Raw genomic sequence first — 12432 nt, 5'->3', positions numbered from 1 at the left:
TCCCCCTAGCTGTTAATGTTTTCAGTTATGAAACATACCTTGGCATTATGTCATTATACGATGTTTGGTGGCTTGTTGACAGATCAGCTTTGTATTTCATCTTTATCGACCAAGGCCGAAGGCCGCGGTTGATGAATATGAGACAAAAGGCGATATGCTCCCCGAGGACCAACAACAAAATGCTGGTCTGACGACAAGCCACCAAACATCGTTTTTGTCATCATTTTGGTTGTGCAACAAAATGCACAATAACCCACAGGGAGACGAATTTTTAGAATCCAACTCCGGGCCACAAAGCATCGTCACAGTAGCTCGAGATAATACGTCAACCTTGTATGTGACGTCAAACGTAGCTTGTTGACGCTTTTCTTCCAGTCTGAAAATGTACAGAGCTGCGATCATACGTGTGAGTTCAGTAAGTGTTGAGCATATTTCTTTTCTTTTTAAGTGTTTATGACTTTTCGTTGTGGATTTTGCGATTACAGAGAAAAGTTGCAAATTGACCATGAGTCGACGCGGTAATTATCAACATTGAGTGGGTCTTTGAGAGTGAATGCTTACAATCGTTGTCCTCGGAAACACAAATCCAAAGCCGCGATGGTTCCACACATCAAACAATCAGCCTGATTGGCTTTTACTTTGACAATCCACGTTTCACCTGAAAGCTCAAACCCATTCACCACCTCGATTTATTGCATGGGGAACATGAGATTTATTTCCCAGGTGTTTGTGAATGAAAACTCGTGAAAATGATGACAATATGTTTTATTCGCCTCTTTTAAGGCTTAAAGAGAATCATGCTGTCAAAACCCCTCAATTTTTGTGAGTATTAACAGGGACCTGTGACGTTATACCCAAGTATTGCTCAAAACCCAAATTTTGAGCAGAAGAAAGGCAAATCTTCATATTCCCTAATGTTTCTGGCCTAAACACTGCTGTTTAACATGAGATTTGTAGCACTGAAGAAATATCCTCTCTTTTGTTGTGCTCAGTGGTTGGGTTGTTTTGCCTTCGAATTGTGAATTCAGTCAGTGACGCTGCTACTGCTGAATTCCATGACAAACCCATTTAGAGCGTACATTCATATGTCTTTCACGTACATGACACACATTTTTCGAGGGAGTACCGATTGCTCTGTTTATTGTAGGCAGTCTATCTTTTCGACCATTATATACTGCTCATTCTAGACTCCACACCTTGCATACCTTTAACTTTGACGTCAAGCGTGACGTCATCGCTGCCGTCCCCCCCCCCCCGTCCCCCCCCAAAAAAAAAAATATAAACCAAAAAAACACACACCCAACAAACAACAACAACAACAACAACAAAAACAAGTATGGTGTTCGCCTTGGGCCTGTTAATTATGCTTGATAACGGGATCCTGCAAGTCAATAATTTGGATTTTTAAAATGCTGTGTGGGGTAGTCTTTCGAGGCGGTACATATTCTCCAGTGGAAAATGTTGCGTTTTAGGCCCAATGAAGCATGGAATGAGCTTGCGCTCGAAAGATTACAGACTTGAATCCCTAAATCCAAGGACTTTTGTCTGCTTCGACGAATGCGCGTACCTACCAGAACTGAATTAAAAAGATGACGATGAACAGAATCGGAACTCATAACCATAGAAGAGTTATCAGAAGATGATTTCTCGCCTATTAACATTCATTGAATTAATTAGCATAGTTACGGAACATTTGCGAGGCGTGTCTAAATTACACACACACACACACGCACGCACGCACGCACGCACCCTGGCACGCACACACACACACACACACACACACACACACACATACACACACACACACACACACACACACACACACACACACACACACACACACACACACACACACACACACATCGACAGACAATTCCTTTAAACTTGCATAACGATATAAACTGGGCAAAACAATTGTTGCATCCATTTTTGTACCCCAACTAAAACACTCATATCATTCCCGAGTCATTTCATTCAAACTCTATATGCCATTAAAGGCCCTTCACTTGACTATATGGCACACTTTTCAGATCAAAGATTTCTGTTGTAGGTATCACGTGGCCGCCGCCGACGTAAGGGTACCCCCAACATCGACCTGACAAAAATGTCAGTTACGAATTAGAAACTTGACACAAATTCAGAACAGGCTCAACTTTGTAATTTTACAAACGAGGAGAAAGCCAAATTAATTATCTTTGCAGAACAGGTTAGTTTGTTTTGCTATCTGGCGTATTTCTTATGTAATGTCATTTCTACTTATGCAGGTGTGGAGCGCATAAAAGGTTGCAATTACAGCATAAGACATCCTTCTCGGCAGGGAAGCATACTTTTTGAGTCGATTTTGTGAAAATTCGCGCATGATACAAAACAAGTGCCAGGTGATCCAGATTTTCGCCGAAAAACGACCACCGTGACGGGTGACCGTACTGTGCGTTGTGCCCTGACAAAACCAGGAAATTGGATCGATTTCCAGTGGATTAAGAATGTTCAGCAAGTGTAGCAGTATGCAAGATAATAATCTCAACTGGAATAAAACGGTAAAAGCGGAAGAAAATGTCACTATTTCGTCAAATTCACAGAGTGCGATTACAAACGAAATACATTTTTGCTCATCCACTGTAGTCTTCAGAATCAGTATGTGTACACAAATATGGTTTTAAAAGAAAGTCCCCGTTGTGGTTTTCGTAATATTGTCAGCAGTACCACCACATTTACTGCCGGACCTGTTTGTTAGTGTTTATGACCAAACTTATAATATCGTCCTCCGGTAGGGGTTTCACCAGTAAGAAACAAATTACATCAGAATCCCTGGCAAAATGTAAACATAAAACTTTATTTTTAAGTCCTGATACACCCACTTTTCTCATAAAATAAATTATGTATAAAAACTAACCCGGATTTCCTGTAGTGCAATAAGTCAAAATAGATCAAAACACTAAAATGTCAGCACATTTCACGGGAAAAGACTAGTTAAAAAAAGGTTTTCATGTAAAAACACGAACTAAGTTTCGCAAGTAACATAAAATGTCACTGCATGTGCAGTGCAGAACATGGGCATTATTTGATAAATCTGGACTGTTTATGCAATAAATCAAGGAACAAACTCATCTCTCACGCAATTGCCCAATTCTGGGAAATGCAATACGATGTAAAAACAAAATTCCATAGAGTAGGCTACATTTTCATTTTTCATTTCATTTTCATTACTTTGTTGTCCCTTCGTTGGGAAATTCCGGTCGCTTCCTCCCAGTGGAAAGCTAGCTGCAACAGAGTCGCGCTACCCAAGTGTCTGCGTGTTTAGGTGTATTCAGCCACCTGCACTTATGGCAGAATGACCAAGGTCTTTTACGTGCCATTGTGATGACACGGGGGTGGGACATGGCTTCCGTCTCTGGGTCTGCACATAAAGTTGACCCGTGTCCGTCCCGGCCCGAATTCGAACCTGCGACCTTTCGATCACAAGTCCAGTGCTCTACCAACTGTGTGCAATACAGTACAAGTTTATTATCTGAGTGTGGTTACAAACCTTGATTTTCGTTGGTCTCGTCATACACAAAAGGACACAGTAAAATGACCACAGCTTAGCATCCACAAAATCATTAAAATAAAATCACAAAACTGGAACATACCATTCTCAAATTAAAACACTCACTTAATTCACACCCACACATCTACTTCTCCATGCACACATAAAACACCCACATTCACTTTCATGTCAATGATCAATTGTTTTTGCATTATAATTTATAGCAATCAAATTTCAATTAGTCTTTTAAAACATCGGATGAACCAGCAAAAATGCATTTGAAAATTATCTTCATTACCTTTCTAAATATCAATGTGTTCCTTAAAGCCTAAAATTAGAATGTGGGGTAGGTGTGAGGGACACACAAATCTTTCATGAGATCATAATACATCATGGCTCTAAACTCCCTCTTTTGTGAGCTCTTAGACATGAACGTAAAACATAATGGGTTGCATTCTAAACTAGCTGTTTTTGCAGAGGCAGCCTAGAGGAACATGACAGTTTGTGTCACTACCGAGGACAGATTACGATATGCATACGTCATTATAATTGTCATGAGGCATTGTCAGAAGCTGGGAGTCTTAAGGATTTTCAGAACACCCCCAATACATTTGAGAATTACACGGACTCGTGAAGACAATGAACATCGAAAGTGGGACCGGTCATTATATAATCATACTTCCACTTTTGCCTTGTCAAGTGTTTTTCGTTTCTATTGCAACTAAAAACAATTAAGCTACGGCCTCATATGTAACACAAGCACACACAGTTCAAGAAGACAAACTAAACTCACACAAAACAAAAATAATATGAGAAAAAAGAAAGAAACGTATACGTAATCAACTGCAATCAGATCAAGCTAACAAACAAACCTTGCAGCATCATGCACCAAAATCTTAGACACCATGAAAGACTGTTTTGAGTTCATGGCACACAATTGAGTAGGGTCAGTTTCACACATCATCATTTGACCGATGTGTTCCGTGACGACCGTAGAAACCTCGAGTTGACCCAGGAAGTCTCTGTCTGTGAGCGCAATCGTCCAATGAAATGATCCCTCCCCTCACTCTGCCAATAAAACTTTCGGAGACCCGTGTCCCGGAAGCGGAAGTAGATAGAAATAAGTTCGTCGTAGCGAGAGCGAGGCGGATAGTCGGCGAAGAGATGCCATTCAAGGAGAACCTGTGGAATGGACTGGAACAGACCCTCCGTGGACAGAATGTCTTGCACCACGTCCCACTCGTAGCCTTCGATGTCGATTTTTAACAAGGTGAGGGCCCCCTGAAAAACAGCAAAGAAGGCACATCAACCTTGGACTGAAGGAGGTCGGCTTTGTTTTCGTCCAGTTCTTGGCTGCTCCAATGTTTCCCCGTCCTGGCGTTTCTATATTGCTCCAGCTCTATTTTAAGCAAGTTCTAGACTGAGTCAGCTCTATGCTGCCCCGCTTCGTATATTGTCCCAGATTTTATATAGCCTCCCCTCCACGCTGTCCCAACATTGAAGGAGGTCAGCTTTGTCATCAAGTTCTTGGCTGCTCCAATTTTCCCCCGTCCTGGTGTTTATATATTGCTCCGCTCCAGCTCTATTTTAAGCAGGTTCTAGACTGAGTCAGCTCTATGCTGCCCCGCTTCTATATTGTCCCAGGTTTTATATCGCCTCCCCTCCACGCTGTCCCAACATTGCACGGGTTTTATACTGCTTCACTTCTATGCTGCCCTGCCTCTATAGTGCCACAGCTGTTATATTGCCCTGCTGCTTTAATTGTATGCTTGACTTCTCTAACTCTACATTGCACACGGTCTATACAACTGCTCCAGCTCTATACTGCCCCGCTTCTATTGTGCCACAGCTTTTATATTACCAAGCTTGACTGCTCCAACTCTACATGGCAAAGCTCCAGCTTTATACTGCCCAGGCTCTACCTTGCTCCTGCTTTATATTGTCCAGCTATCATATAGCTACAGCTGTGCATTGCCCTATTCTTATACTGCCAAAAATCAATGTTGCACAGGTTCTTTACTGCTCCAGGTTTACACTGCCTCACTTTCAAGTTGCTACAGCTGTATATTGCCCTATACCGCCCCAAACATACGTTGTGCGGATTCTTCCTTGCTCGAGCTCCATATTGCTCCGGTTCCACATTGTCACGCTCTATATTACCCCACAAGCACTGACCCAACGCGTTGTTGCACAGCTTCGATACTTACACTGCTCCAATTCTATATTGCCCTGATTTAATATTGTCACAGTTTTATATTGCCCTGTTTCTATACTGCCCCAGCTCTATGTTGCACAGGTTCTATACTGCTCCAGCTCCATATTTCCCTCGTCTCATCTACACACACACACACACACACACACACACACACACACACACACACACACACACACACACACACACACACACACACACACACACACACACACATTCCTAAACACGTATAAACACTTGTACATTGACATTGACTTTCAACTTTTAACGGATAAGTGCATAGTTAAACCAATCAACCATCAAGCCAACCAACCAATATTTGGCCAGCAAGGTTCCCTTCTTACACAGAATCGAAACTCTGCAAAGTATGTTCACACTTACTGGGGCATGACCTAGTTCCTTCATGATGGAATCGAGGCGGCGCATGCGCCAAGTGGTAGGAGACCGGACGTAACCGTCAATGCGAGGCTGAAAATGGTCGTCGTCTTTTCCCGAAAGGCCGGTTGTTTTGAAATACACTCTCTCAGCGTGCTTGTGCTCTGATACATTCATGCTGAAAGACAAAATACATAAAACTCATTGAAAGAATTAGTAATTTCCAGAGCTTCTTCTCTGATTTAGAAAGGAATTGTATTTAATTGGATTGAATTGAATTGAAGATATTGAAGTTAGAACTCTGTGACTGACTGGAAGTTCACGGACGTTGGTTTGAGGTATTTGCGGGTGATAAACTGATGTGTGAACTTTTCCTGTTGACGATATTCCATTATATTGTTGTAGACCTAATTCCCCCCCCCCCACATCCCCCCCCCCCCCAGTGTCCTATAAAAGAGCCATTTGTTTTGAAATAAGCGACAGTTAATGCATTGTCGGTCGGTTGTTGTCTTTATAAGTCATGGTCTCCTCGTCAGTCTACCCGTGAGGTTTGCTTACCATGATAGTCTTGCGACAGTAAAAAATCTTCACTGAGTGAAACATAATCACTTAACCCCTGCTTCCTTTTGCGCGAATCCCATCATTCAAATCAATCCCACTGAAGATGTGTGTACCAAAATAGTTGTATGGATTCCCGCCATGGGCAGTGCGATCTTCGTCTAAACACACTCTCGTGGTCACCATCTTCACTCACTTCAAGAACATTCGAATCAGCCCCACTGCCCGCCTCAAAGCAATCCCCGAACCTTTTCACCACCATGATTTATCCTCCTGAACACTCAATTTATACATTCTGCCCGCCCCAAAGCCATCCCAATTCCTTTCCTCTTCCATATCTCTGTCAACCCCCCCATTTTAATACAACCAGTTACTGCCAAAGACAGAAACATTAAAGATGATTACTTGAAATTATTGATACAAATCTCACCTTGGGTCAAATGAATAGACTGTACACCCATAGGCCGCCATAGCATCATCAAAGCTAAAGTCAAAATTTATTCTGGAAAAGACATACAGTACACTTTGAGGATTTAAACAACGATATTCCTCACATACAATGAGCACATCTGTTCTACAAAATAAACAAACATAAACAAGCAGACAGAGTGAAACTTGTACACTCCAACTTCAAGCGGGTGGAACAAAAAGAAAACGAAAACAGTGGGAGCTGATAAAAATCTGTTTCCCTGGATCCCAAGGTCCATTTCCAAGTTTGACCGTGCACTGTTGTGAGATTCTGTTCTGTACGAGAGAGAGAGAGAGAGAGAGAGAGAGAGAGAGAGAGAGAGAGAGAGAGAGAGAGACACACACACACACACACACACACACACACACACACACACACACACACACACACACACAGAGATGGACGAACACACACACACCCACACACACACAGATAGACGAACACAGACAGACAGACATACAGACGGACAAACTAGACAGACAAGACAAGACAGACAGACAGGCGAACGGAGGGAGGGAGATAGATAGATTGATAAATGGAGAGAGAGAGAGAGAGAGAGAGAGAGAGAGAGAGAGAGAGAGAGAGAGAGAGATTTTACCCAAAGGAGTAGACAGTACAGTTGTTTTGGGGCAAGAGTTCAGGGTCGAAACACACAATTCTGTTTCCCATCCGTCTGCTGTCCACACATTTGTAGTCTATCTCTTCCAGCTCCCTGCACATAGTTATTTTATTAATACTAATTCATAAATAAGGAAGAATAATGAAAACAAACAAATGCTCAAACGCTTCACCTTTATCATACTACGAATCAAAAACCAATCATCTGTTGCTGTAGCTCAACAGCAATTGAAGAAATGTTAATGCCTACTTTTACACCACTGCGACATTGAGAAACGATCAGGTTGAACTAGACGGGCTCATGTGCAAACCCTGGAAACGTGTGAAGTTAAATATATAGCTCCAAACTCCAAAGCTTTTAACCCAAAGTTGACCCCATTGTGACCTTGCAAGTTTGTTTGAAAGCCATCAAAGCACGGGAGTAAGTGAACTTTCAAAGCTGATGCTTCAACGACGTTGAAGAAAATTTTAAAAAATCGTTTTTTGAATCGCATATGACCCGCTCTGACCTTGACTAGGGCCAACCAGACTTGGGTCAGGTCTGGACGTCATTTAATCGTAGATGTACATATGTGCGAGCTTTCAAAGCTCTTGCTGTAAAAACATTAAAGGAATTCATAATTGTTTCATATTTAAACCGCGAACATGACTCCGCTGTGACCTTGAATTTGACGAAGGTAAACCTGATTTACCTTTAACATCAACAAATTCTACCAGTATTTAACGTTTCACAAATATGGCAGTAATAGCATCCGCGAAAACCGAAACTCAACTCAACTCAACTCAAATTTATTAATCCATATGGAAATTATGTTGTAACAATACTCATTTCCAATCAAAAGAATAAGAATGCATACTAAACACAGTCTCACTAACGCAAACAGTCATCCGTCAAGTCAAGTCTGCCAACTCACAACTCACTCACACAACAACAGCAACAGCAATACAAATTAACAAAAACCATAATTCCAATAACAAAAAGACGTCCAAGAGTCCACCTCCACATCCACGCACACACAAGGTTTACAAAGCACCACATGTCGACTAGAACACCGCACATTTGGGCTACGGTAATACAGTTACTAAAAATACATACATTACAGATAACCCAGCAACAGAGTACAGTAATAATTATGACAGAGAAACATGATAGAGGCCTCTAACATGTGATTGGTTGAAAGCATGGATAGCACTGGGAACAAAAGAATTGCGGAAACGTGACGTTCTAGCAACCATAGCCCTCAGTCTACCACTCCTGTCAATGCGTCGAGAGTCAAATTCAGGTTTCAGTGGGTGTGTCTCGTCAGCCAAAATTGAGGTCAGTCGGTCAGTCAGTCGTCTCTGGCAAACTGATTCAATGGTCTCTTGCTTCCTGCCTACAACAGATCCAGCCTTCTTGACTAGCTTTTCTAGCCTGTCACTATCCTGTTTACTAAGGTTACCCCCCCAGCACACACATGCATATGTCAACACGCTACCAACAGTGGACAGATAGAACATTTGCAGGATGTCATTACGAACAGAGAACGATCTAAGCTTCCTTAGACAGTACATGCGCGTGTGCGCTTTCTTCAAGATTTGGTTAGTGTTGGCATGCCAAGACAGCTTGTTGTCGATCACTACACCTAGGTAGCGATAGCTTTCAACCTGTTCGACTTCAACACCAGCTATCACGATAGGCTTGTGTGCTACCTTTTTTCTTCTAGTGTCAAAAATCATTTCTTTAGTTTTTCCTGTGTTCAAGTCCAGGTAATTCTCGTCGCACCAGTCCACAAAGCTGCTAACTTCTTGTCTGTAGTGTGTGTCATTGTCGTCAGTAATCTGTCCTGTAAGTCCAGTATCGTCAGCAAATTTGTCGATGAAGCACGACCCGTGAGAACTCCTGCAGTCAGCAGTATACAGGGAGAACAGAAAAGGTGACAATACTGTTCCCTGCGGAGCTCCTGTGTTGGTATTCAGTACACTAGATAGCGCGGTCTGCGGAGCACCGGTGTTTGTGTTCGGGCCATTAGATGGTACTGTACCAGCCCTAACAAACTGGGGTCGGTTGGTCAGATAGTCTGTGACCCACAATACAGTTGGAACGCTAATTTTCATCTTCAGTAGCTTTTCAGCAAGAAGGTGAGGCTGTATCGTATTGAACGCGCTAGAAAAGTCAAAAAACATCAGTCTAACACATGCTCCAGGTTTATCCAGATGAGAATAGATACTGTGCAACACATGTAAAACGGCATCCTCAACACTTCTACCCTTTCTATAGGCAAACTGCCACGGATCCATAAACTCCGCGGTAAGCACCTGAAGCTTCACTAATACTAGTCGCTCAAGAACCTTCATGACAGCAGAAGTCAATGCTACAGGTCGCAGGTCGTTCATCACTTTGACCGGGGTTTTCTTTGGAACTGGGACGATGCAAGATGTTTTCCAAAGGGATGGGATTTTTGACTGTGACAGAGACATGTTGAAAATCACAGTGAGAATTGAGCAAAGCTGCTCAGCACAAAAATGTAGGACTTTTGGTGTAATACCATCCGGGCCTGCTGCATTAGACTTCTTGAGCTGTTTCACAACATCCTCCTCAGTCACAGACATGATTTCGCCCTGCTCATTCATAGGAGTGTTCACGAGTCGATCGGTCAGTTCAGTCCTGGTCTGGCTGAAATCATGCCTGTCAAACCGTTTGTAAAACGCATTGAGATCGTTCACATCATAGTCACTTGGAACAGAGCCACCCTTGCCACTACCCTTCTTACCCGTGTACCCACTCATCATCTTCATACCCTCCCACACCCTCTTCATATTGTTGTCCTTGAAATTTTCTTCTATTTTCTCTTTATATTGTCTCTTCCCTTCCTGTATCACAGTATTCAGTTTCTTCTGTATGTTCTTTCGTTTTTCTTTGTCCTGAAAGTTCATTTTCTTCTCATTTATGACAGCCTTGATGTCCTTAGTAATCCATGGTTTATTGTTCGCGTACACCTTCACAGTCTTTTTTGGGATGGCCACTTCCTCACAAAACGAAATATAATCCGTTACAACATCGGTGAGTTCATCAATATCAGCAGACGTTTCAGTGAACACACTCCAGTCAGTACAATCCAAAGCCCCCCTCAGAGCATCAACGTAAAGTTGTTCGTCTTCAGACAGCAGGCTGGACAGCCCAACAGTGCTTGATCATTACTAAGAGTCTTCTGTTTACTCGGGTGAGTCAAAAATGAGAAAAAGGGTGCAAAACAAATGAATTCTTTGACAAATGGATCAACAACGACTTGCACGTTCACTCATAAAGCAATCCGACAAGAGAAGCCGTGAAGTTACGTCCCCTGAATAAAAATGTAATCGTGCCATTGACGGAAGCAACCAGAAAAAGTAGGACATTCGAGGGAGACAGTCCGCCTTTTGAAGTGTTTCTTTGTCCAGAAAGACAGTAACATATTACAAAATGTGTCAAATAATCCTGCCGCAGTAGGAGAAGTCTATTGGTTCTCGGCCTTTCGGCTACAGCTGTGGTTACCGATAAGCTTCTTTAGTGCATTTCAATGTGCAGCCAACACAAAGCTCACCCGTCCAGGATGCACAGCATTAGTTACCAATACGAATCTTCAGTACATTTCAGTGTGCAGCCAACACAAAGCTCACCCTTCCAGGATGCACAGCATTATAGTTACCGATGCGAATCTTCAGTACATGTCAGTGTGCAACCAACACAAAGCTCACTCTTCCAGGATGCACAGCATTATAGTTACCGATACGAATCTTCAGTACATTTCAGTGTGCAACCAACTTGAACACAAAGCTCACCCTTCCAGGATGCACAGCATTAGTTACCAATAAGCTTTTTCAGTGCATTTCAGTGTGAAACCAACACGAAGCTCACCCTCCCAATAAAAACAATAACAATGACAACATTCTATTGTTCCTTAAATTGAGTACATTAAAATAGAAAATGTTCTTGGACGCATCCACCTGCCTCTTTACGATTTAAGATACTCATTGTAATACGAATTATTTGGACATAGTAATACGGCATAAAGCATGCATTGCTTTCGTAACCAATAACGATCTTCAGCGAATGTCGGTGTGCGAACAACACAACGCTCACCCTTCAAGCATACAGAGCTTTTCCCACCACTCCTGGTTCTTCGGTTGCCATAGCGATAGGTGTTCCGCTGAAAAACGACACAAATCGATTCGGTTCATCTTTATTTGTTGACAGGTAGAGAGAGAGGGGTTACGGAGAAGAGAGAGAGAGAGAGAGAGAGAGAGAGAGAGAGAGAGAGAGAGAGAGAGAGAGAGAGAGAGAGAGAGAGAGAGAGAGAGACTCAGAGACAGTCAAAAGGTCGGACTAGCAAAGAAGCAGACAGACTGACAAACAAATCAACTGATGGACATTCTTCACAGATAGATACATTTATTTGCCTCACTTCGATGAGAACATTCATTGACGCACAACAAGAGCACCCAAACCAAAAACTGAAAAGAAAGAAGCAAAGAAGACTGGTGTCCTTTATAAAAGCTTGAGCAATACCAAGAAAGGTTGATCTTGATCGTTAAAGATCAATCCCAGGAATTAAGCTTCGTCTTCATTTGCTGCAACCGGTCTTTTTCTCTTTTCGTTTCTTTTACTTGTTGTACGTTGTCTTTATTATGGAACGCATTCATTTTGCTACTATT

At 42.3% G+C, this 12432-nt stretch overlaps 1 protein-coding gene across 2 annotated transcripts in view; it reads right to left on the bottom strand.

The window, feature by feature from the left end:
• Positions 1-3486: 3486 nt before the first annotated feature.
• LOC138970227 (uncharacterized) overlaps positions 3487-12432 on the bottom strand; it is a 76120-nt gene continuing 67174 nt past the window's right edge. For both annotated transcript variants that reach the window (XM_070342732.1, XM_070342726.1), the window contains exons 3-7: positions 11861-11927; positions 7739-7852; positions 7102-7173; positions 6120-6291; positions 3487-4807 (exon numbers count right to left, since the gene is read on the bottom strand). In XM_070342732.1, coding sequence (XP_070198833.1) covers positions 4490-4807; positions 6120-6291; positions 7102-7173; positions 7739-7852; positions 11861-11927 — 743 coding nt within the window. In that variant the 3' untranslated portion in view covers positions 3487-4489. The remainder of the gene's footprint in view (positions 4808-6119; positions 6292-7101; positions 7174-7738; positions 7853-11860; positions 11928-12432) is intronic.

This window comes from Littorina saxatilis, linkage group LG1 (genome assembly GCF_037325665.1).
Source record: "Littorina saxatilis isolate snail1 linkage group LG1, US_GU_Lsax_2.0, whole genome shotgun sequence".
NCBI classification, from domain to species: domain Eukaryota; kingdom Metazoa; phylum Mollusca; class Gastropoda; order Littorinimorpha; family Littorinidae; genus Littorina; species Littorina saxatilis.
This window is presented reverse-complemented; position numbering and strand designations above follow the sequence as displayed.